Source organism: Sceloporus undulatus, chromosome 1, assembly GCF_019175285.1.
Source record: "Sceloporus undulatus isolate JIND9_A2432 ecotype Alabama chromosome 1, SceUnd_v1.1, whole genome shotgun sequence".
NCBI lineage: Eukaryota > Metazoa > Chordata > Lepidosauria > Squamata > Phrynosomatidae > Sceloporus > Sceloporus undulatus.
In genome coordinates this window covers 321221746-321248079 of record NC_056522.1, presented here as the reverse complement: position 1 = coordinate 321248079, position 26334 = coordinate 321221746, and the positions used below count along the sequence as shown (strand labels likewise).

General features: G+C 40.7%; 1 protein-coding gene across 5 annotated transcripts; it reads left to right on the top strand.

Moving 5' to 3' along the window:
- The first annotated feature begins 76 nt into the window (after nt 1-76).
- ZFYVE19 (zinc finger FYVE-type containing 19) lies at nt 77-25388 on the top strand. Of its 5 annotated transcripts, none has more exons than XM_042463747.1 (12): nt 77-195; nt 3800-3950; nt 5730-5851; nt 6660-6713; nt 7846-8006; nt 11831-11976; nt 14381-14495; nt 15561-15767; nt 18987-19066; nt 22139-22246; nt 23532-23686; nt 25151-25388. In XM_042463747.1, exons 2-12 carry the CDS (start codon nt 3897-3899, stop codon nt 25221-25223), a joined length of 1275 nt encoding a protein of 424 aa, XP_042319681.1. In that variant the 5' UTR covers nt 77-195; nt 3800-3896; the 3' UTR covers nt 25224-25388. The 5 variants fall into 5 exon arrangements, with proteins under 5 accessions (XP_042319681.1, XP_042319705.1, XP_042319696.1 ...); XM_042463752.1 differs by lacking the exon at nt 77-195 and adding an exon at nt 217-299; XM_042463771.1 differs by lacking the exon at nt 5730-5851.
- Nucleotides 25389-26334: the final 946 nt, after the last annotated feature.

Below are 26334 nucleotides of genomic sequence, written 5' to 3'. Positions count from 1 at the left end.
AATGAAACTACACCAGCCGAACTACCATTCCCATCATGCCCCTCTTCCGGCGAACCCCCACGCTGCCGTAAAGCGCGGACGCGGACGTTTTGAAGCGACGCCTCCGGAGTTTCCCAGCAGCCACCGCGCCACCAAGCGGCTTCATGGGAAATGTAGTTCCCCGGCGCCTCTTTCTGTGAGGAGAGCGCTAGAGAGGTGAGTGTCAGGCGGCTTTCGGTGCCAGATACCGAAAAGGGAGCCGGGCTGGGCTCCGTCGTTGGTCTCTGATGATGTTTCGATAGCGAGGCGCCTCAGTTTGGGTGGGTCTAATCCCGGGCTGCATCCGCTTCGATCCCGCTTTAGCTGCCACGGCCCCATGCTATGGAATTCTGGGAAATGTAGTTGGTTAGGGGCTGCACCAGAGCAAAGGAAGACAGCAAGGCACCACAAAATGGGGGGATCTTCAAGAAAAAGCACAAGCTAAAAGACTCTAATATAAATTAATATCATGTAATACATAACAACAACAATATTAATAATAATAGATTTTATTTACCTTTTATATTTATATCTATTTAATATGCCGCCTCTCCCCCGCAGGATCCAGGCGGCTTACAGCGTCAGGTCAAAAGACAATATAAAATGCACCCCATTAATCCCCTGCCTCCATCCACAAGGCAATAAAATATCAATCAATCAAGAATCAAAAAAGATTTTTAAATCATCCAAATTAAATTAAGACTAGGCTTCATTTGTCGTTCATCTGCAGCTGTGTGACAAGGGCGGCTGCCTTTGATCATGGACTCAGCCCCAGTGCCTTCTTATTGCTATTAGTTTTATTTTCTTACATCCTATCTTTCTCTCAGCATAGGGACTCAGAGGGCCTTATATAATATGTATATAAAACACACTGCAGAAATAACTGCCCAGGCTCAAATCCTGGGAACTGTAGTTTCATGAGACATTTAGCCTCCTTTGTCAGAGAGAGCGCTCTGGTGCCACAGTAAACTACAGTTCCCAGCATTCCCTAGCACTGAGCCAGGGCAGTTAAAGCGGTCTCAAACTGGATTATTTCTGCAGTGTGTTTTGGACCATACTTGTGTAGAACTCTGAGGAAGACAAATGCTTGAAATTGCGCTTTACTAACCACAGACCCTTGACTGGATCTGCGTTTAAATTACTCCTTTCATTTCCTGTCCATTGTGCTGAAATTAAGGGGGAAACCCTTTCAGCATTTGTATTGTGTCCTCAGGCAGCCCCTTTCCTAACCCCTCTGCTGTCCTTTTCCTCTCTGAGAAACAAATGCATCCTCAGCTCTGGGTGCGAATCTAGTCTACTGCTGCTCCAAGGGTGACCAAACATCCTCCTTTTTCCAGGACATGCCCTCCATTTCAGCCTTCTGTACAGGAGGAATTCCAAAATGCCCTCCATTTTGAGCATGACTATGAAGCATGAATTTATATTTACATTAATGTTTCTAGCTTTTATTTTGGAACGTTTCATATTTGTGATATGATAGCCCTGTTTAAATATTTGGAGGGATGTCATATTGAGGGTGGATCAAGCTTCTTTTCTGCTGCTTCAGTCTCATTCTTTGAAAGCTTTTAAACTTTGCTTTGATTGTGACTTCCAGCATGGCAGGGGGTTGGACTGACTATCCCTTGAGGTCTCTTCTGTCTCTATGATTCTATGATTTGTTTTGACTCTCCTATATTTTGTGGTGCCTTTTCCTCCTTTGGGATTATGAAATCTGTTCACTCTACCTCTAAGGAAAAAAAGGGTTGAGAAGAATCTGTCCTATCCTCCTATTTGCAGTGAGAACAGGCTGCCAAGTAGACAAATTTCTCATAGGGGAACAGCAAACGCGGTGTTACACAATGGGCTTCTTGTATTCATGCTCCAAGTAGAGGACATTTTGGTATTCCTCCTGGACAGAAGGTTGAAATGTAGAATGTGTCCTGGAAAAGGAGGACAGCTCCTCTGTGGTAGAGAGATATTGGTTAAGCTCAGGTGTGTCCATTCCTTTTACGACTCCAGCAGTGACTCAGCTGGGGGTGACACTCCATTTCAACCCTCAGAGCCTAAATTGCATCATCAACATTGCTGTTTTTATCTTTCCCCCCTTTTTGTGTTGGAGCCCTGGTGGTGCAGTGGTTAAATGCCAGTACTGTAACCACAAGGTTGTGAGTTCGTACCCAGGGCTGCCAGGTTGACTCAGCCTTCCATTCTTTCGTAGGTTGGTAAGATGAGTACCCAGCTTGTTTGGGGGCAATTGGCTTACAGATTGTAAACTGCTTAGAGAGCACTGAGCTCACGGATAAGTGGTATAGAAATGTAAATGCTATTGCTGTTGTATTACCAAAAGAGAGGAGAAAGGAGGGATAACTGCACTCAGACTGAGAAAAAGAGGAAGGAAAATTTCTATCTGCAATATCAGTATGTAAAGGGATCTTACAGTAACACCCATAATCCACAAAACAGTGATACTTTTATTGGGTCAACCAAAATGCATAAAATATGTCACAAGCTCCACTGGCTTCTTATCAGGCAAAGGTGTAGTGCCTTTGAGACTCACTGTGCGAAAAGTACATTGCCCATTTGCCTTTCTCATGTCATCAGTGCTGCCTCTATGCAAAAGCTTTCAGACAGTGAGTCTCAAAGGTGCTACAAGATCCTTTTGCATACTGATATTCCAGACCAACACAGCTATATGCTTCTGAATTCCACCTGCAACATGTATCCTTTAAGAACTAAGAATGAGGTCCATGTTGCAGATGGATCTCAGAGGAAGTACTTTTTTGTATTGCTAATGGTTATCACATTTTACCTCCTGGACTTTGGAATGCTTTATTCCCAGTGACACATATCCAGAAAGAGGAGGGACCTGCTTGCATAGATATCTCTCCACAGAACAATACAACAACAGCAACATCTTGAGAAAATGCAGGCCTGTGACTAATGTCATCATTTTTTAAATTATTATTATTTTCTCCTGTATGATTTTAACACCTTTGACTGATGAAGGAGCCAGTAGAGCTGTCTTTGCCATTCATTATGGATGGTGATGACAGAGAACAAAGTTCTTAGTCCCAAGTGGAGCAGCCCCACTGAGTTAGTGGAATGTTCTCATTGATTCAATGGGTCTACTCTGGTTGGAAGTAACAGTTGGATTAAAGTAAATGGGTTTCAAAAATTCAGACTTCATGGGATACTCCCCCAACTGAAACTGGATATGTATGCTACTGGAATCCTAAAACTAAAACTGGAGTGAGATGGCAGATTCAGGTAGCAGATTTTGAGTAGCATGAAAGATCAGACCATTCTTAGTTATTTTTTCCTCTCGGAGGGAAAGAAGAAGCACTTGTAGGATTTTCTACCTTGCTCCAAAATAGCTTAGCTAATAAGTTCTATGTACCTTGAATGGGATGGATATTGACTATGCTATTTGCTGCTCTTTCTCAGGCAGCAAAATGTCATGGGCTCTCACTTCTTGAAATTATGTATTTCAGGAGACTTGAGCACTATTTTTCTTCACTTTGGAAGACTGACTAAAATAAAGTTTCAGACCTATAAATTTTCTACAGAAGAGCCTTTGAAGTATTATGAAAACCATTAGTAACATAATCCTCCCAGGCTGCAGTGTAAATTAATATTTAATACTGATGCTTTTATTCTGGTTAAGCAAGGTCCAAAACCTAACTTTTTATTTAACTGAATCAGCACCAGAGTATAAATTTCATAGCAAGGTAGGTTTTCAGAGATCCATTGCTAACATTTCATAACTGTACATTTCTTTTATTGTTTGTTCTCTCTTTGAAAGAGGAAGAAAATTTGGATATCTGTGTACAGACAGTAGAATCATGGGCCTCCATTTGTGCTTTTTGTGAGAACTGAGTGTGCTATCTCATCTTGACACTATGGATAGTAGATGTTATGGCTGTGCATCAAAATTCAGTGTCTTCAAGAAACAGGCAAGTTCTTCTTTGCTAACTTATACATCAGAAATGTAAGCATTATACTTGAATCATTGTCTTCAGACCTGTGAGTGTGAACAGCAGGATTTAGAATTCCAGAATAGCCTGTCAGTGTCCAAGTTTCCAATCTTGTAATGACTTGTGCTTTCTTTTCACTTTCAATAATGTAAACAATAATGTTTAAATGTGGAGAGATTTGGAAGTGGATGGTATGGATCTTGCCCAAGACAATGCCTCTCAGCTTCACTTCTCTATTTTGTATAAGTTTAAGGAGGAGTTAATGGAGCTAGAGAAGATGGATAGAATCTGCTTCCTCTCTGAAACCTAAAGGATGGTTGACTGAAGGGATGCTTTGACTGTGATTTCTTGCATGGCAGGGGGTTGGACTGGATGGCCCTTGTGGTATCTTCCAACTCTATGATTCTATGACACATAGCCTTTTATAAACTATTTGTCAATATTGTGAGATAAGAATGATAAGTACATTAATAATTACTGATTATTACTATTCATAGTCTCTTTAAGGAAAGGTCACTTAAGAAGAACTATATCCACCATTAGTGTGCCATCATATACCATTTGTGTATATTACAAAGTGAAGATGACCAATTTAAAAAAAGAATTTAAGCTTGTCAATGCTAGTAAGGTGTTGCTTTTCACTGTGTAATATAGGGCCGAAACAAACAGCCAAAAATGGGCAGCTTGGAGCTGCCCCTAGAGTAGAAAAAATCTGCTATTTGTGATAGAAAAAAGCCACCCCTTTGCCTCTAGAGCCAGCTTTTCTCCAGCGCTGGGGCGAATGGCATTTAAATGCCACACCCCCAAGCTGTATAGAAGCCAGCCTGCGTGTAATCGCCAACGTGGTTTTTGTCCGGCTTGGGGGCATGGCATGTCTAAACACCACGATCCCAAGCTGGCGTGAAGCCAGCTTAATTGGGCCGTCTGTGTCGGCCCATAGTCTGCATTAAAATTACTGATAACTGACTTCTCTCTCGGTACGTGTGTGTGTGTAAGAGATATTGAGAAAAGAGCATGGTTTGGGGTGTTCAACTAGGACTTGGTCATGAACTGACTGACTGAACATGAGCACATCACATTCTTTCAACCTAAGAAGAAGGTAATGGGAAACCTCTTCTGAATAAATTTTCTCAAGTAAACCATATGATAGGGTTGTCATAAGTCACAAATGACTTGAAGGCACTTAATAACAACAAAAGTGTGGGGGGTGGGAGAGAAAGAAAGAGAGATTTAATTATTATCTGAAATGTATCATTAATGTTTATTAGAGAGATGAAGAACATGCTGTTGTAGAGCACTTGTGTATAGAATTGCTTAATGCATAATGTGTATATGAGGCAAACATGTATTTGGAAGCATGTGTATACAGTATAATATATAGTATTGAGGTGCCAGTGTTCCTACCAGTCTTCGTTAGATTTGGTTGCAACTCCAGGTTTACTGCTCCATAATAAAATGGCTAAAATTAAGGTGCATGTCTTTAGGTGGAGGTTTCATGAACAAATTAACAGTAATGCATTGTTATGCAATTCTTTATGGATTTTGTAGACCCTTCATTAAAATGTATTACAGTATTTACATCTTAAAATTCAGAAAATAATCAAAGCCTCCACTATATAGTTAAACATTTTTGGTGTGGAAGCATCTCCTTAGTGGATGCTCTACAAACAGGAACTGCAGACTTTTCCCTATGACTACAACCAGCTGCTCAGAGGACTTGTTTTCCCTTTTCCCTCCTCACTTTACTTTCTTTCTCAGTGTGGATGCAGGAACTGTGGCCGGTTATTTTGCTCAGGGTGCCTTGGATTCAGTGCCATTGTTCCCCGTTGTGGAAACGCTCAACAGAAGGTTTGCAAGCAGTGTCATGGGGAATTAACAGGGTAAGACCAAAGACATGGCTCTGATTGATATACTTTCAGGTTTGCTTTTTATTAAGGCACAGAATGCAAACTATACTGATCTGTATTTAGCAGATTTAGCACTTTGGTATTTCTTCCTGCCATTGGGAAAAAGATATGTGGATACTTCACTACAATTTAGGGACGCTTAAGTGTTCATTTGTCAGCTGCCTTGAGTCCTGGTTTGAGAGAAAAGATGATGCATATCATCTTTATGTATGAGGAAGCATTCAGCAACACAGTCTTTCACTTGGCAAATAAGTGTGATACAATTAAGAAGCAGACTTACCACTTCATTTGCTGTTTTTGGAGAAGAAGGCAGAATATCACAGTCTGGTATAGCCCTCTCATTAGCCAGAGTGAGGTGGCTCTGTGCCCCCCGGCTTATCTTTTGCCATAGGTTACAGTAGGGGATGCTGTCCTATGGGACCACAAGGGCTATCTAGTGTAACTAGTGTAACTTCCAACCAGTACAGGAAGCTGTGAGTCAAGCATCCCTGAGAGATAGTTATTAAACTTCTGTTTAAGAACCTCCACTGAACTTCTGAGGGAGACTATTCCACAGTCAAACATCTCTTGCCATAATGTGATGCAACTGCCTGTCCAATTGGCTTTTGTCTGTGAAGGTTAAGAGGGCACCAACTGGTATTCCTCAGGCAGTAACATGACTTTATCATAGTGCCATCCCTAGGACTTCATGCAAGATGGGTCTTGGTTTGAGGCCACCTCTTGATATCATAAATACAAGCTTCATGCTTTGCCCTTCTCACATTTCTCATTTTCTTTCCAGTGGTCCATCAAAATCCAATTCAGCTAAATGGTCTCCGCCACAGAACTATAAAAAGTGAGTCTTAATAGCCTCAACACCCACCTTGGTACACATTGCAAAAAAATTGTGGGTCCGTGTTCTCATTCTATAAATTCTTACCTCTGTTTTGAACTAGACTGAGACCAATAGTTTTGGTCATCTATTCACCATCTGTAAAAATGCTCTTGTCTGTGACAGGTTTCAAATGCTTATGTAGAAGGTTAAAAGTTCATATGGCTTTCTTAACCTTGTTTAAAGTAACTCTGCTGCTAAACTAGCCGCTCTTATTTCTTATTAAAGTTGTTGTGCTTGCCCTTGAGCTTGCACACACATATACATAAAAAATCCACAAAACAGTGATATTTTTATTGGGCCAAGCAAAATACACAAAATACATCATGCAAACTTTTGAAGCTCCACTGACCTCTTCATCAGGCAAAGGTGTTAAAAATCATATAGGAGAAGAAACAACAATGATGATGTTAGAGAATCACAGACTACATTTTGTCAAGATGCTGTTAACAGGAGTTAACATTTTATTGGAGTTAACATTTTATTGCATGGATTTTTTTATTCTTTGTCTCCCAGAGTCCACATGGCCAAAAAGAGATGTAGCCTCTGCCTGCATTGCTACATCTCCAGATTGTCTTAACTGACAGCAACAAAAACGTCTTGCAAAATGTAGGCCTATGACTCTCTAACATTGTCATTGTTTTTGATTCTTCTGTATCATTTTTAAAACCTTTGCCTGATGAAGAAGCAAATGGAGGTTCGAATGCTTGTATTATGCATTTGCGTATTTTCGATTAGCTCAATAAAGGTATGGCTATTTTGTGGATTTTGGACGTTATCCAACATGGCTACCCTGGATACACACACACACACACACACACACACACACACACACACACACATTCACATGCCTGCAGATTTTTAAATTTAATTTAAATTTTGGTATCGTGTTTAATCTTCAGCTAGAGGATTTGTATTTTAACCGCTCTACGTTTATTTGATTGCTGGAGCCTTCATGATTCAAGTGATTCTATGGTGATTATACAGTGTGCTTGAGAAAGAACCATTTTTTTAGAGAAACACACAGAAAATGGTTTTGTAGTTCTGCTTTTTAACTCATATGGGGTCCTCTTTCCCCCCTCCTTTTTTTTTGCAGGCGCATAGCAGCTTTTGATGCTAAGCAGAACCAGCCACAGGGCCTTCAGAAGGGCTTGGTGAAATCCCAAAGTCAAACAGACTCCCGATATCGAGATCTGTCCAAAGAGGACCGAGTTCTAGCAGAGAGATTGGAGAGGCTCAAGAAGGAGACACGGCCAAGTGAGTTTTGCATCATTCTGTGGAATCCCATCCAACCCTGCTGAGAGTCCGCTTCAGGTGCAACATTAAAATGGAATCCCTACCCTTCTTTCCATTCATAGAAATGTGGAGGAGGAATTGTCCTCAGCTTTTGAGATCTAGGCATGGGCTTGAAACTGTGGCAGGATTGTAAACCCCGTGAATGAACAGCATGCTTATGGGTCTCACACACAAATACATATTATGCCCAAGCATATACACACCCAAAAGCATCTGTTGTTTTGTACATACTGTTTGTTTAAAGCAGCCTCCTCCAACCTGATGGTCTCCACAATGTTACATTATTATTTCCATTGTTGTTTGACACATGCTTGCTCTGTACTGGTTATGAAGTTCTCAAAATTATAATCTTAATAATCCTAAACGATACTAAGTCAAGGAAGGCAGTTTTTAAAGTAATGGTATACACCCAACCAGTATGTGTGATTTTTTAATCTTGGAAGTTTTGTTGTGAAACAACAGTTATTACAGACCAATGCTGCTGGTCTACAATGGTGCTTCCATGTTTTGTCCCTGACAAGTCCTTGCCCACAGTATTCCAGTCTTAAAATGCTATATTAGATTTGCATTTGTATAATTTTGATATGATAGTTCTGTTTAACACTGTTAGGTTGCAGTCCTAGCTTCACTTAGCTAGGGATAAGCCCCATTGAATTCTGTAAGTCTTACATCTGAATAGACACATCTGATATTGCACTGTAATATCTACTACATGTAGTAGATATTTTGTTGCATGTTCTGATTCCACTATATTTGTTTTCACATAGGGCTTCTCTGCTTCCTTATTTTTAAAAAAGCTCTTTTTATTTTTGCTGGAGCCTCCTCTGGGTCTCCCCCCTTTTTTGACACAAAATCCCCAGAGGACTCTCTTTGTTTTTCTAACTAATTCATGTTATATTTAGACTATCCATAGCAAGGCTGTGTATAAATCTTGCACTAATGGAATTGCTGCACAGGAGAAGAATGTAATAATTACATCATGATAGTGTAAGAAGTATTTTGTAGCTTTTCTGTTTGTTGTGGGTTGTGTTTCTTTTTAAGTTGGCATCTAGCCATTTTGGTTTCAGAGAACATTGCTTAATGTGTGGGCAGTATCATGTGAAACTTCAAACTCAGATCGGAAGAGTTTTCAGGTGGAGTTTCAGCATTTTGAATAAGTCTTTGTCCTGCCTCCACAGTTGGCAGGCAATGGATTGATTGTTATGTATTTCTTAAGCTTTATTCAGATAGAAGAACGTGGAGATCAGAGCCAATAAATGGGCATAGTTCTGAGGGAGCACATTTTGGCCAAAACTCTTTTGATTACTCCCAACTAGAGTAAACCCAATGAATTGGCTGTTGAATGGTGGGTAAAGTAAATCCAATTGTTCAGTGAATCTACTAAGTCAGGACCAACAAAAGGATTTAGGCTTCTATGTTAATGTCCCTCAGCAAAATTTATTATGCTGTGTGTGTTGTGAGGCAGAAATCTGCTTTTCTTAGGGCTAGTACAAACAGCCCTAAAGGGGTGGCTTGACGCTGCACCTTTGATCACCGGATCAGGGCTGAATCAATTACATGCTGAAGTTCCGATCCTGCATTTTTCTGTCCCAAAAAGAAGTGGCAAAATTCCACTCCTTTTTTGGGGTGGAAAAATGCATGGCAGTGCCTTTTCAGCACACATGCAGCGTATACACACAGCATCGCCGGAGCGCTGCAATGCTGCTTGTCGTCTGGTCGGGTGGGCGGCATGATGCCAGCTTGGATGCATCGTCAGGACATGCATCATCTAAACACCATGTTGCCACGCTGTCCCCAAGCCAGTGTATTATGCCAATCTGTTCTGCCCCTTATAATCTAGTTCAGTAGTGCAAGGATGGGGAGAAGGAAGATCTGGATCTACTGAGTGATTTTTAGTAGAGCAACAAGGATTTCTGACATCCAGCAACATCATGATTTCCATCCACATTCTTGGATATACAGTGAACCCTTGTTATACGCTGGGGTTTGGTTCCAAGATCCCCTGTGGATAACAAAATCTGTGTATGCTCAAGTCCCATTAAATATAATGACACAGCAAAATGGTGTCCCTGATAAAAAATGGAAAATCAAGGTTTGATATTTGAAATTTATACTTTTTTTGAACATTTTCAAACCGTGTATGCTTGAATCCGTGTGTAAAAAATCCGTGTATAAGAAGGGATGACTGTAGTGCTCAAACTGAAAAATGCTGGGACATTAAGGACTGGATTTTCTGTCGAACAGTTATGAGTTCTGTTTTTTCTTAATACTTAAAAACAAACTGCTGAGCTCACAGTTCTTTCATTCAAAGTGTCCTTGCTTTTTCCAGGGCCTGGTTGTAGATCCTGGAGGCCTAAAGTCTATGCATCCCAGTATAGCGGAGGCAGGATGAAGTGCAGTATAGCTCTAGGATTGTTTTCAGAAGTGGAGCAATGACATTATCTGCCAGAGCACAGAGAGATCCTGCCAAAAGAATGAGTGGATAATAAGGCTTTTACGGTTTAGCTGTTGTTTATGACAGAATAGCACAGTCAGTAGAGACTGGGAAAGACTGTCATGCTAGGAAAGAGAGGAAGGCATCATATTAGATGGATAGATTCAATCAAGGAGGTCATGGCCCTTAGCCTACAGGACGTGAGCAGAGCTGTTGTGGACAGTGGGACTTGAAGATGTCTCACTCATGGGGTCGTCATGAGCCAAAATTGAATTGAGGGCAGTTAGCAACAAAAAATAGGGTGGATCCTTCTGTTTTCTTTGAGGGGTACCTGCTTCACTGTCATACTTCATGTGAAAAACTAAAGGATACATCTGAGCTGGATAGAGATATTTTGTTAAAACTCAGGCCCTTTCCAGAAGGGCACCCTAGTATGTACTCCGTGTGTACTAGGGTTGCCCAGGGGCGTCTCTTTCAGACACCCCCAACCCTAGTACGTACAGGGTACGTACAAAATGGCGGCGCCCATTCTACATGGGCGCTGCCTCCAAATGGAGTGGCGCGGACGTAACATCCTGGTGCCGCAGAAGGACGCCTGTGGAAAGGGCATCCTTTCCATGGGACAGGAAGGAGCTCCGAAATGGAGCTCCTTCCTGGGTTTGTGTCGCTGGCGCAGCCTTTATACGGCTGCGCCAGTGACACAAAAGAGAAAGGGGCCGAGTGGCCCCTTTCTCTTTTCCCCCGTGGCCTGGAAAAGTAGCGGATTGGGGCCTCAGGGCTGCCGCTGTGGCAGTAGAGGCCCCGATCCGTCGGGGAAAGGGGCGGGTACAGGCTGCCCTAAAGGGGCGGTCTGTAAACCGCCTCAGTGTGGTTTACAACTTTGAACGTATAAAGTCAGAAGTAAGCACACACTACTGAATTCATTACAGTGGACCCTTGTTATACGCTGGGGTTTGGTTCCAAGATCTCCTGTGTATAACAAAATCTGTGTATGCTCAAGTCCCATTACATATAATGACATAGCAAAATGGTGTCCCTTATAAAAAATGGAAAATCAAGGTAAATTTATACTTTTTTGGTACATTTTCAAACTGTGTATGCTTAAATCCGTGTATAAAAAAATCCGTGTATAAGAAGGGCCGACTGTACAGCTTGTTCTCTAAGGTGTATGCTGAATCAGTTATCTGGGTAGTGCATTTTATACTGCTGTCTGTGCATGTGTGTATGTGCAAACAGAATAAGCTCATGCTCTTCAGAAGTTACTACTGTGCCACTGGTTTAAATGTGAGGAAATAAGCTATATGAAAGTCTTAGACAGCATGAATAAACACGTTTGTTTTATATTGTGCAGAGTCCATTCCTTCGCAGGCTGAGATAGAATCTAGACTGGCAGCACTGAAAGATGACCCTGCAAGACCTATTCCGTCAGCCCAGGAGATGGAAGACCGTCTGGCAGCTTTACAGGGCAGAACGCCTCCCTCCACAGCTGCCCAATCAGTAAGATTCCCTTTTTCTCTTTTTGTTTAAATGCCTTTTTGGAGTCTACCACAAAAGCTGTTAAAAGTATTATAGGTCCAAATATATATACGTATTTGTTTAAGAGAAATGTTAATAGTTTAATGAGCATGTTGTTGTCTCATACAGCCAAGGCTTGGAGAATTCGCTTTTGGTGTACTGTTACTGTCAGCAGGAACGTAGCCGGGGGGGGGGGGTTTTGGGGGGCCGGCCCCCCCCCTTCCATTAGAAAAATGAATGGTGTGTGCTGCTGCACCGCTGCACCCAAGCCCCATTATAATGGTGGCACTTAGTCTGGACCCCCCCTTCCTAAAATCCTAGCTACGTCCCTGCTGTCAGGAACCCCTAGCCCTCATACCCATGCTGGCTGGGAAATTCTGGGAGCGGTAATACAAAGAAAGTATAGATTCCACATGTTAGTGATGATTCTAAAAGCTGTTTTTCTCAGTGAAGTTGAAACATACCTTTTGGAACAGCCTGAGGTTTCTTTTCTTCTTCTGTAATTTTGAGAAAGATTGCCATGTGAAGGCAAGACTCAATACCAAATAAAATAAAAGTCAAATGTTATTTCTTCAGTCTTGATACTCTCTTACTCTCATGCTGTCATCGAACTGTGAAGTTGGAAGAGACCCCAAGACTCAACACACTGCAGACAGATAGCCATTCAACCTCTGTTACAAACCTCCAGTAAAAGCAAATCCATCCTCCCAGAGGTATTCCATTCCACTGTCAAACAGTTGTTAACATCAGGCAGTTCTTCCTAAAGTTGAGACAGATCTTCTTATGTAACTTATGGCCCTCTAGATTTTATTAAACTCCACCTCCCATCAATACAGGTTCTTCACCCTGGTAGACATATAAGCATAAGCTGATATCAGTTTCCCCTCTCCTCTAGTTCAGGACAACATAAGGTTTTTGATCCCAGGACTATGTTCCCCATTGGCTGAGGGAGCAGGGTCCATAGTCCACACAGTGATGCATGTGCATTCACCTACATGCACATAGAGCCTACCACCCTGGAGACCAGGATTCAAATCCCCAGTCAGCCATGGAAATCCACTGGGCGACCTTGGGCAAGTCACACTTTATCAGTGTGAAAGGGAGCCAATGAAAAGCCCCCTCTAAACAAATCTTGCCAAGAAAACCCTGTCCCTTAGGATTACCATATATCAGAAATGACTTGAAGGTACACAACAATATGCACATACCCATCATGCTTCTATCTGCCAGTAGTCTCTGCTGAGATGTCTGTTTTCCCACTGCCAGGGATCAGTGCTATTTTCAGATTTTAGAGGTGTATCAAATGGTGTACCCGGGGAGAAAAGTAGATGAGGCCCATCAGTTTCATGCCCCACAGAGGACAGCCCTTGACCACAGGTGATGTGCTACTGTTTTAGTCCTATTGAATACAGAATGTTGTGAGCAGGTCTCTTGATGTTTTGATTTTATGTCTTAGGGTTATGTCAAATTGTATCCCTCAATTCCTGTAAGGTCCTCTGCTTCACAGAAGGCATCCATAAGTAGAGGAAAGAGGGAGATGGTTTTTGCAAACTCTCAAAGAGGCCACTATCTTTCCAGAGTAAATTTACATAGTGCAGAGGGAAGGGTAAATTAATTAAAATCTCTTTCCATGCCTTCTGTTTATAGAAGCCACCACTGAACAAAAGAAACTTCCATGGGCAGTGGCACACAATTGGATATAGTACTCAGACTGCAGAGGTGCTGACTGAGTTAGAGTTTGTAGATACCTATCTTTGTTAGATTTTGGTCCTAACCAACAGCCTTCTTCTCTGCAAGTTGAGTATCCCTTATCTGTAAATCCAAAATAGTGTCACCTTTGCTTTCTGATGGTTTAGTATATAAAAACTTTGTTTTATGCACAAAATTACTTTCTAAATTGTGTATTAACTTACTTCCAGGCTATGTGTATAAGGTGTATATGAAATATAAATGAATTTCATGTTTAGACTTGGATCCCATCTCCAAGATACCTCATTATATATATGCAAGTGTGCCAAAATCCAAAACAGTTCTAGTTCCAAGCATTTTGGATAAGGGATACTCAGTCTATATAAATAAGGCTAAAATGCCTTGTGTTAGCACAAAATAGAACATAATAATGTCTTATAATGAGTCAGACCAATGGTCCATCTAGCTCAGTTCTATCCACAGTGTAAATTCTCATAACTAGCAGTGCCTCTCCAGGATTTCAGACAGGGGTCTTTCCCAACTCTGCCTTAATATGCTCAGGATTTTGTATGCATATCCCCAGGTCAATGAGACATTTGACAGTTTGCATAGCTGGGCATGTTCAGGCTCTGAGTTTGGAGTCTTCCAGCGCTTTCCTAAGATGGGCGTTTCTCAGTGTCTCACTTGCTCTTGTTAGGTACACCAGTTCTCTAACACCCGGACACAAACCGAACAGTCACAGGACCTGTTGAACCAGATGGCTGAGGAAGTTGCCATTGACAAGAATGGTGGTTCAGGAGTTACTCCTCAAGGTTTCTGATTTTAAAAAAATTCTGGCTCAGTTTTTCAGAATCCTCTGAATGTAGATGAAGAAGCAAGTATAGATCTCTTTGTGTGTGTGTGTATGTGGGGGGCATCATAACAATAGTCATAATATAGAAGCATGCTGTTTTAATTAAAGCCTGTGGTGCCTTGTGTTAATGTTTTGTTGGCACTTTTCTTTCTGTAAATGTAACTTCTACAATGATTCACTTTCCAAAAAAAAAAAAAAAAAACCTCATGTATCATTACTTGTAGCATCTAACTACTACAACTATGTGTATATCATAAGGGAAATAATAATGGATTTTTTAATTTGATCCACATTTTCATAGTACAGTGGGGAGATATTTAAGCTTTCAACTCTGAGCTTTGTCTCACATTTCATGTGTCATATTTACATTCCTGTAACTCAGTAGCAGTCTCACTCCACACTTCCTTTATATTTCAAGGAGATTATCCTCTTCTTTTAAAAAATGTCACCCATGTGTACATTTGTCTTAATTTCCCCCTTAATAAGAAATATGATTTAAGAATTGCAAAACTATTCTGTGGATCAAGTGGTCAGAGTCCTTTATGACATTCAGGCAATAGCCCGTTGACACCATCTACAACTGGTGTCTTCTGAAAACTTGCAAAATTGCTACTTATGAAACAAGGCTAATATGTTTCTTGAATATAAACAGTTTGCTGGGAAAGTTTGCTATAAATACTGCAAACTGCTGCTATTACTACTGCATATTATTATGACTACTACATTATGCCTTTTAGTATATTATTTTTTCAGTGTCTTGTATTGTAGCTTTTTGCATTTATTACAAAGATTCATGGGCTAACAAGTTTTGTGGATCACTCTGCATCTCATCACATGATAGGTATTAATCCAATGCATGAATTGAGACTACTGAAATATATTGTAGTTTTATATGGTTTTATAACCGTAGGTTTATAACTGCTGTTTGGTCTGCAAAGTTTGTTTTGCACATGCAGGGCTTTATCTGATGTTGCAGTAACTGCAAATTGGATCTGCATGAGCAAATTCATTCTTTGTTTTGCAGAAGTTAGGACGCAGACCTTGAATGACTTAAATCGAACTGACAGTACTGCTGGCATAATGGATCTGGATCCCAAACAGCTGGAAGAGGAAAAAAACCGGCTTCTTGCAGAGGCTGCTTCTGAGCTGAGGGAGGAAAACACCAGGGCTGAGAAGATTCTAGAAGTAGCCAAGCGATTAGCAACACTCAAGGGCCAAGATCCTGATTCAGGTGTGTAACAAGGAACAATGGAGTAAGCTGAGGGGTAGCCACATTATTTCTCTGGAAGATGTAAACCTTTATTTGTTAACTAGTAGGATATTCTTACATAGTGTCCAATATGTAATTCTCAAGAAATGTATTTGTTTCCTGGTGTGGGTACTGCAGTCTTCTTCAGAGCAGATATTGTATATACCCATGTATAAGTCTAGAAATTTTAGTCAAAATTTGACCCCAAAAACCTAGGTCGACTTATCCATGGGTCAGTGTAAATACTATATTTTAACTATTATTAAAAAGGGAACCATCCACTGGTGAAAGACAAGATTGCAATCTTTCCTGGAAGCACTGACCTCCCTCTACTCCAGGGGTAGGCAACCCTTTTGAGCCGGGGGCCGGGTTGCTGTCCCTCAGACAACTGGGGGGCTGAAGCCAAAGAATAAATAATTATTTTTTTTAAATTAAATAAATAAATAAACCAGGACAAATGTAGGACAAAATTTTCAAATGGAGGGCACTTTTAAAACAAAAAATGGAGGACATGTGAAAAAATTTGCTGATTTTTAAAAAAATGTTAAGATAAATGCATGTTTCTGAGGCTTCTATAGACAATTGCCCCACCATGCCCCTCGTGCGAGACGCCAAAGGCCCCAGCGGCAATCGGCGGCAGGACCGGGCTGGGGCCGGTCCCAAGGCCTCGCCGGACCGCAGGTTGCCTACCCCTGCTCTACTCTCTCTTCCATCCAGCCTTTAGCCAAAATAGTTATGCCTGCCATAATTTTGTAAGTTCTTTGACATTGACATTCCTTTGCTTCATCATTTAGATCCTTTGTTACATGTCCCTAAGTTTTACCCTTGACTTATCCAAGGGTCATATCAAAATCCATTATTTTGCTCCCCAAACCTGCCCTCGACTTATAGTCGAGTATATACGGGTAATTAATATGAGCAGACAGCTCAGCACTGACTGGTAACAGGAACTCTGAGTTCCTTTCACAAGGAAAACTATGAAGACAAAGCTCTCTTTGGTTAAACAGCCCCCTCATCACCACCACAAAAAAAGATTCAATACATTCATTGTGTCTTATCCACACTTAACATCACTGTATACTACTCTGAGGTGGCAGCTATTAATACTTTCCATGTAGCGCCTTTTAACACACTACATGTGACTATGTGTGACTATAGTCACACTATGTGTGAATATGCCTAGGAGCTGCCATTAGAGTACCTCTAATGTAGCATCACTCCGCTCACAGTTAGGATTGTGGAAATTTAAAATGATGCTCTTCTGCTTCTGTCACCACTAACCAAGCCCACCAGGAGTCACCTGCATGTCAAAAGGGTTGCTTTGATAAAGAAGAGTCTTTTAATAGGGCAGTTTGCTAAAGCTCCATCAAACCTGAATTCCTCTCTAGCTGTAAGTTATGCTATTACCATCCCAGCTAACTTTTCTTTAAAATATTCCTGTTATTCCTTTGAAGAATCCCAAGTGTGAGAAAATACTGTTGCCTGACCTGTACACCTCTCTGTCCCTGATCATCACTAGTTGTTCTCATTCCCTGCTAGATGGTGTTGACAGGTCTCAGGATCAGGCATCTCTTCTCTGGTCCTCAAGGCAAAGTGGAGAAAGCTTAGGGTTAGAGCAATGCCTTGAAAAGTGTGTGTGTGTGTGTGTGTGTGTGTGTGTGTGTGTGTGTGTGTATTCTTGCCCCTCATTTGTTATTCTTGTATGTATGAATGTATGTATGTATTTACTTTATTATATTCTGCCTTTTTCCCAGGACAGGACCTGATTTGAATGGCATACTCTGTTCAGCTGAGATTGATTTATCATGGTTAATATCATCACCAGTGCTTGCCCATTGTAACAGCATCCTTTTAACATCACCAGGGTCCAATTCTGGTGACAAGGATAAATAGAGATACCACCCCAAAACCCTTTATGACTTCCCCTGGTGGTTTCATATAAAGTGGAACACAGGGAACAAGATGTAACCCTATGGCACCCCACAACTTAATACACATGGGACTGAATAGGAATCTGTGGGACCAACCCATGGCTAGGAGGAGAACCACTGCAACATAATGTGTGCTATTCCCATCAGTAACTAAGCAGAAAGATCAACAGGGTAGCACTCCCCTGCCCACTGTCTTTTACCTTTTACTATTCAGTTCCAAGATTGATTTGGAGCTGTGCTCAGATCCAGACTGAAGTGGGTCCTGATTAATCTGTTTCTCTTATTAATGCCATATACACTCAAGCACCTTGCCCCAACAGGTAATTTTAGGAATGGAATGGCAGTTGTCACATTCCTCTGGGTCCAGAGAGGTCCTCTTCAGGAAAGGGCATAATAGTTCTTCAAGACAGTAGGCACCTCTCCCTAGCATTTACTACTTCTTGTACTTGTCTGAACAATCCACCCATGCTATATTTTGTTAGACAAAGTGGCAAGGCTCAAGATTAAAAGTGGTGGGACAGACCACTTTAAATGTTTTGTTCACATCATCACAACACCTGAAACCAGTCCCAAAAATCCTGATCAGCTGGGGCACTGGACATGTCCTCAAACTGCAATAGCCATGGTGTCATGTTCTGAGCAAATATGAGCTACTTTTTGCTTTGAAGTACCTGGTAAAGTTGTCACAGCCCTCTGCTGTTTTCTTTCAACCCTATCCCCACAGGCTCCTCATTTGAAATAATTACTGGATGGCATGTTGAGGATGTAGTGGTGGAAACATACCATGACTTTTTTGTTGTTGTTAGCCTCACTGACCATGACAACCCTTTGTTGATTTTTGGTTGATACTCTAGGGTCAGTTGCACAGTTTCTGCAATGTTCTAAGCTCAGTTCAGGGTGCTGTTTTTTTTACATAAACAATTGAGCAAAGGTCCTAAATATTTGGGGCTAGGATATCTGAAGGGCCACCACCCCCATTATGAATCTACCCAGAACTTGAGATCCTCAAAGATTTCCCTGCTGTTTATACCACCAATTCTTACAAGGTCATGTTGGTGAGAACACAAAACTACTTTTTTCTATAAAGGAGCCCCAACTTTGGAACTCTTTCCCAAGAGAAGTCAGATTGGCTCATCCCTCATGAACTTCATCTGAAAGGAAAATCCACCTACGTGAATCATTCAGTGTGATTTTATCCATGTGTGCAGAGATATAAGTTGATGAAAGGCTGTTGATGAATGGTATCTCTTTCCCTTTCTTTTTCTTGCAGTTACTTTGGATGACTACAAACTTCCCAACAGTGATGAAGAAATGGAGGAGGAGGAAGCCATTCAGAGAGTTTTAAAACAGGTTTGGAATTACATTGTTAGCCTTGGTCTTGATATTTTTGTCCAGCTACCCAGGCAAGTAGTTTGGCACAATTAGCCTACTGTTAGTGTGGTAATTCCATCTTCTGAGCATGTTAAAAAAAGACTTCCCCAGATTGGTCTATAAGCTTTGTTGTGTGGTTTTGTCTCTTTTGTGATTAAGCAAATCATGCTATGAAATCCACTGCTTCTTTGCTTAGAAGTTTATTGTTTCCATTGAATTATGTGGGACATATACTAAGTAGGTGTAGATGGGATTGTAGTCTTAGTCAATAAACTATGAATCATTCAGTGCAATTCCTATGCATGTTTACACAAATCTAAGCACACTGTGTTTAGTGGGCCCTGCTTATACCAATGGATGCTACAGAAAAAGATATTCCATCTAAACATTAGGAAGAGCTTCCTGACAGTCAGAGCTGTTCGACAGCGGAATACACTTCCTTGGAGTTAGGGTTGCCATAATTCTCTACTATAAACCAGGACAAAATATAGGACAAAATTTAGACCAAATATAGGACAATTGTACGATAAAATTTAGCCCAAAATGTAGGACATTTAAGGTCTTCCATTTTTCTTAAATGTCTTACATGTTGGGCTAAATTTTATCCTACAATTGTCCTATATTTTGGTCTAAATTTTGTGCTACATTTTGTCCCGGTTTATAGTAGAGAATTATGGCAACCCTACTTGGAGTGTGGTGGAGTCTCCTTCTTTGGAGGTCTTTAAACAGAGTCTGGATGGCCATCTGTCAGGGATGCTTTGTGAGTTCGTGCATGGCAGGGGTTTGGATGGATGGCCCTTGTGGTCTCTTCCACTCTATGATTCTATTATCTGTTCCTGGTGTGTTATTTCTCCTAGTTGCTCTGAGTGCAGCTTCTACTTTGCTTTCTAAAATTGTAGGTTTATCTTCAAATGCTTCTTCCTCGAATGACTCTTTCATTTGTTTCATATAATTTTACTGTGTATTGTTTCCATTGTCTTTTTATTTGTACTTGATCATATAATGCATTTCTGGCTGGTTGCATAGCATCCCTACACTTGTTTAAATTTCCCTTTGATTTCTTGGATCTTGTGGAAGAGGTATCTTGTTTTCCCTCTTCTGTTATTATATTCTATTTCTTTGCATTGACTATTATAGTAGTTCTCCTTGTTCTTGCACGCAAGAAGTTGAACAGTTGCATTCAATGTTCTGAGCCTATTTCTGTCACTTTTTATTTTTGCTTCTCATCTGCCCTTAATTTCTTGAATAATTCTGTCTGTTCAGGCTTCTCTTTTTGGCTGCAGATAATGTTGTTTTGAATTTTTTCCTGACACTGTCCCTGACACTGTATCTTCAGCCCAGGTTCTTCTGGCTCCTGATCAATTAGGCTTAATAATGCAAATATATATATATATATATATATATATATATATATATATATATTTAACATTATCATTAATTCTACAGGGATGTCCTTCAGGTTGCATTTTGGCACAATGGTTGATTTAGTGTTCATCTTCAGCTTTATTTTCATCTTTGATATCTGCAGTTCATGGTCTGTTACACAATCTGCTCTTGGTCTTGTATTTGCAGAGAGAATGGAGCTTCCCCATCATCTGTTTCCAATTTGATTCCTGTAGTCTCCATCAGATGATATCCATGTATACAGTGATGTAGTGATGTACTTGAGTTGCTTGAAGAATATGTTTGTGATGAACAACCAGTTGGCCTCACAAAATTAAATCACTCAGTCTCCTGCTCAATTTCTTCACCCTAGGCCAATTTTTCCTACACTCTTTGAGTCAGACCTGTTTCCTATTTTTGCATGCCAGTCGCCTATGATTAACAAGAAATCCTATTTTGGGGTGTGATCAAGTTCCTCCTGGACTCCAGCACATAATCTTTCATTTCTTCATCTTCTGCCTCTGTAGTTGGGAGGATAAAGTTGGATTAAGGTTATATTGATGGGTTTTCCCTCAAGTCTTACTGCTATTATTTGGTCAGACTTTGCATTATATCCTTTGACTGTTTCTGCTACTTCACTCCTCACTATTAATGCCACTGCATGTCTTCTTAGATGTTCATTTGCTGTGTAAAACAATATGTGACTATCTCATTCAAAATGTCCCATTCCTCTCCACATTAGTTTGTGGAGTATTGCAATGTTTGTACATTCCATTTCTTGCTTTACTGTGGTCCAAAACACACTACAGAGATAATCCAGTTTGAGACTGCTTTAATTGCCCTGGCTCGATGCTAGGGAATTCTGGGAACTGCAGTTTTGTGAAACATTTAACCTTCTTTGTTAAAGAGCTCTGATGCGACAATAAAGTATAATTCCTAGGGTTCCCTAGCACTGAGCCAGGACAGTTAAAGCGGTCTCAAACTAGATTATTTCTGCGGTTTTCGACCTATGTCTATCTTCCTATAATATGTTCCTATAATATGCTGTTATGCAGCTTTAGACTTCACTCTGAGCATGGGAACATCTGGATGTCATTTCTACTTGAGTCCAGTTGCATCATTAGCCCCAGTGCTACTTGTAGTTGTCCTTTGCTGTACCCCACCTTGTTGAGCACCTTGTGACCTTGGAATGTTATCTTCTAGTGCTATCTGTATTTTGGATTGGCTCATCATAGGGTTTTCACAGTAAAATACATTCAAAGGAGTTTACTGTGCTCTGTTCCATTCAGTACCAATAAGTGTTAGCTATGGTGCCACTGCCATTGTCTCTGAGCGAGTGTTTGCCCGTGTCACCCTTCATTGCTGCCGCCGCCTAGTAACTGTTTGGCACATTTAAGGTTATGACCATTCAAATATCATCCAGTAAACTTTTTGGCTAAGTAGAAATTTGAACCTAGGCCCTCTGAGAATATTTACTTGCTCAGCAGTGGTATTTGGTTTTTTTTTTTGAAAACCTACTAGTTGTAAAAGCATGTTGGTCATGGTTCATATTTCAGCACTGTATTTTGGAGTCTGTTAAACAAAAAATTAAAGGGGCAGAACAGAGCCAAGAAAGACTTTTATGTAAAGAAATAAGGCTTTGTTTTGTATGTTGTTGTCTATCTTCAGCTTACTGAGGAAGCTGCTCTGGATGAAGCAAGTGGCTTCAACATCTCCCCAGATCAGTCCACTCAGCCACTAACTATACAGCAGAAACCAGCCAAGAAAACTGCACAGGTGAGCAGCCTGTTGAATCCTAGATATGCAGCAGTCTCAGACCTGTGTGCTCATTGTAACCAAGTGTTCACTAATTATCAGCCAGGTTCCTTTACATGTTTTCCCACAAAGCAAATGGGACTACATTTGACCAAACAATCAAAATTACCTCTGGGTTTAATTACTGAGGCAAAAAGCAAAATACATGTGACTTCAGAACCCACAGTCTGAAACTTCATTCTCTATTAATTTGGCCAATTCAAAGCTCTCTAGCTGTTTGCAAAATTACTAGGGATCCTGTAACATTTTAGTTCAACACTCTAGAATGTAGGGATGGTGATCACATATGCAAGGGAAGGGAATCAACCAGGAGTGAGCAAATCAAAAGAGGTGTTTGACCTTGTGTTTGCTTTTGAAAATAAGTAACATTCAAGCATGATTCATGTTGATGAGTGAAATGATGAGCAGTTTTTCTGCATATTTCCTGTTCTGACTTGAGGCAATATTTGTAAGCCCTCGGTATTTCAATTGTGCCTCTCCTTTACTGTAATTCTTGCTAGACCTGTTCATAGTTATCTGCAGTTAGCAAAGCTCCTATTTTCCTAGCACACTTTGGACCATATTCTAGACAGTTCTGTTTTTCTATATAGTTTCCATGTATAGTTCTATATAGTTTCTCCTAGTTCTCATTGCTGTAAGGCAGGGTTGGGCAAAGTGTGATTCTCAGGGCCCCAATTTGCAACTTCTGAAGCACCCCCCAAACCCTCCAGATGCCCCAGATTTTAAAAAAAGGAGTGATTTTTTTTTTTATCATGCAAGTGGGTCAAAATGCAGCAGTTTTACCCTTCACATACCTCCAAGCAACTCCACATTCCCCAAATGTAACTCTTCCTCCAATGTGAGTTGAAAATCAGATGAAAATGAAACTGGAAGTGGTGTGATGTCACTCCCTGTCACATTTAATGTGCAGGTACAGCCTGCTGAAAGCGGGGTAAGGAGATGGGAAATGGCTGTCACCTTTTGCAGTTGCCCTCATCTGCTGTAGGATGTTAATATTTATGCTGACAGTTCAGATGTCAGAAATGACTTCACTCTCATTCATAGTACTGTAATCTTTGTAACAGTCCTGTAAAGAAGACTAGCATCATTCTTACTATATTAAAGAAAGGAGGGAATAGCAGGGATGGGTCAGAAGAGATTTATGGGATACAAACATTTATTCCCCACAGTTGCCCTTTGAAGAAAAATGCAACAAGTAGAGTTTATGTCTATGATTGTGTTACATTTTCCCCACTCTTTCCTTTAGGCCAAAGTTCCAACTGTTGCTAAACTTCCCATCTTGCCTGCTAAAGCATCAGACAGTGATGAGGAAGAGTTGCCCTGGTGCTGTATCTGCAATGAAGATGCTGTCTTGCGCTGCCATGGTTGCGATGATGACCTCTACTGCCAGCGATGCTTCAGGTAATGGCAGTTGCCTCAGAGGGTAAAATCAAGTTTTCCTTACCATTTGTTTAGCAGGACCTGGTTTTCAAGTTGCAAGGCAATGCACCTTAAATGGCATTGCCACCTCCTCCTTTCCACAAGGTTGTATATAACTCCCTTAAACTTTTCTCCAGACATTGTCCATACATTCTCACACAACCATCTCTGCTGCTTTAATTTTTTTCACTGCGTGAGAGCCCCCACCCGTATTATTATTATTATTATTATTATTAACCTTTATTTATGAAGCGCTGTAAATTTACACAGCGCTGTACATGCAATCTTTTTAGTTAGACGGTTCCCTGCCCTCAGGCTTACAATCTAAAAAGACATGACACAGAAGGAGAAGGGAGTGGTGGAGGGAAAGGGTAAGAGGTCCAGCAGTTCCTCTCAACCTCCGAGGTCTGGACCAAGGCAGATGGACTGGAGGGAGGGCAAGGCTTCATAATGGATGGTTAATCATTATCCAGAGAAAATACATAATCACAAGTAGGATAATACATATACAGTACATAGGAATACAGGAAATGGATCGATAAACAGCCAACAACAGAACATCAGATAGTAAGCGACAATTATGCGATGCCTGGGAAAGCTTCTCTGAATAGGATGGTTTTCAGCTCCGTTTTGAAGCTGGTTAAAGAAGTGATGGCTCTTGCTTGTGGAGGAAGAAGGTTCCAGGAGTGAGGGGCAGCAAGTGAAAAGGGGCGAATCCGGGATGGGGCAGAGGAAATTATTTGCCATTATTGTTATGCCAGTATGTTGTAGCAGTTAGAGCCTTTGAGTGGAACCTGAGAATCCAAGTTCAAGTCAAGTTATCATGAAACTCACTGGGTGAGTTTGGGTCTGTCTGTCTCCCACCCTGTGTAACTTACCTCACAGCACTGACTTCATTTAAAGTAAAGTGAGATAAAACATACATACATTATACAGCTTGGGTCCCAACTGTTTGAAAGCCCAAATCCTGCCATATGAGCCTGTTTGATTATTATGATCTATGAGAGAGGGCTTTCTCTCTTCCACCACCCTTACAGGCTTGTCTGATGTAGACACTGGAGAGAGCTTTCTTGGTGGTTGCTCCTAGAGACTTTGCAACTCCCTTCTGAGAAAGGCTAAGAGGGCCCCCTCTCTGTTCTCTTTTTGCCATCTGGCAAAGAACTTAAACAGGCCATTTAACTGCTGGAGTAGAAGGATGTGCAATAGCTATGCCGTTTCTTTAATTTGTAATATGTGTTTCATGTGTTTTAATTGTTTTAATTTAAGGTTTTAATGGGGCTTGTTAATGCTTTTTAAAAACTTTTGTACCACACATCATTTTAGCTATTTTGTTTTAACATAAATTGTAAGTGACAATTGGAATCTAAATCAAATAAATAAATAATAATTGCTTGACCTGGTCAACTTTCACTAAACGTGGATTACGCTTCCTTTTTTGGCTTCCAGAGAAAGCCATGATGAGTTTGATCGGAAAGAGCATCGGACAGCTAGTTATCACCCTTCCCGTGATCACAAATGAGCCAAAAGACAAATGGAGAAAAATGAAAAAAGAAAACAAGAGAAATAGGAGGAGGAGAAGGGGAAAGAAGGGTTTGCCATTGCAACATGAGCTGGGAGCTTCTTGGATTGTGAACAGCCACTTCTCAGTGCTGACAAAATTGGTGGAAAAGGCAACTGCTATGAAGAAAAATGATAGACAGAATGTGGTTTGTTTTGTGAGTCAAATTAAGGGTATGAAGAATAGCATGCTTGAAGAGCTGGACTTTTTTTCTTCGGATGATTCTGACTGGAAGAGATAAACAATTATAATATTGTAAGTTAATAAATTATAGCACGAGATTAATGTAGGAGATGTATTGCTCCTTTTCCTCTTCTCATTTTTTTTAAACTAAAAATTGAATTTGGATCTCATGCTTAACCCCCCCCCCCCCAGCCGCCCATACACACACACTGTTACTTGATTTATGGCACTTCCAAAAGAAATGACTATGCTTTTCTTTCTTCACAGTAACCTGTTAATCCTTTGGACTGTCCCATGATCACTCAATCTGCTAGCTAGCTGATTTTGTGCTGTTCACATCCAAACCTACTCCTCTCTGTCCTTTCTTTACTAGAGAACATGTCAAGTGGTTTTGTCTTTCTTGGGCAAAAAAAAAATGATTGCAGAAGGCTGAATTAAATAATGATTTGTTGGGCTGATAGCTGTAAAGTGGTTTTGTTGACCTAGGGTCCCTTTATACCATACAATTATAGGGTGCATCTACATTGTAGAAGTAATGCACTTGATCATCACTTATAGTGCACTTTGATATCACTTCCATCCTGTGGAATTCTGGGATTTGTAGTTTTACAAATTATTTAGCCTCTGCCAAAGAGTGTTGATGCCTCACAAAACTACAAAATCCAGGATTCTGTAGGATGGGCCCATGGCAGTTACATTGATGTCAAACTGTTATTTCTAGTATAGATCCACCCATAGAGCATTGATTGCACTTTAACTGCCATGGTAACACCCTTGGGAAACATGGGGTTTGCAGTCTGGTGAGGCACTAGAACGATCTGGCAATTCTAGTACCTCATCAAATTACCCCTCTAACTACCCCTCTATAACTACAAATTCCAAGATTCCT

Coding starts and splice junctions, on each gene's coding strand:
- ZFYVE19 (XM_042463747.1), top strand. CDS start 3,897: ATGGATAGTAGATGTTATGGCTGTGCATCAAAATTCAGTGTCTTCAAG. Junction 5,852..6,659: donor TGTCATGGGGAATTAACAGG/GTAAGACCAAAG, acceptor TTTTCTTTCCAG/TGGTCCATCAAAATCCAATT. Junction 19,067..22,138: donor TTCAGAGAGTTTTAAAACAG/GTTTGGAATTAC, acceptor GTCTATCTTCAG/CTTACTGAGGAAGCTGCTCT.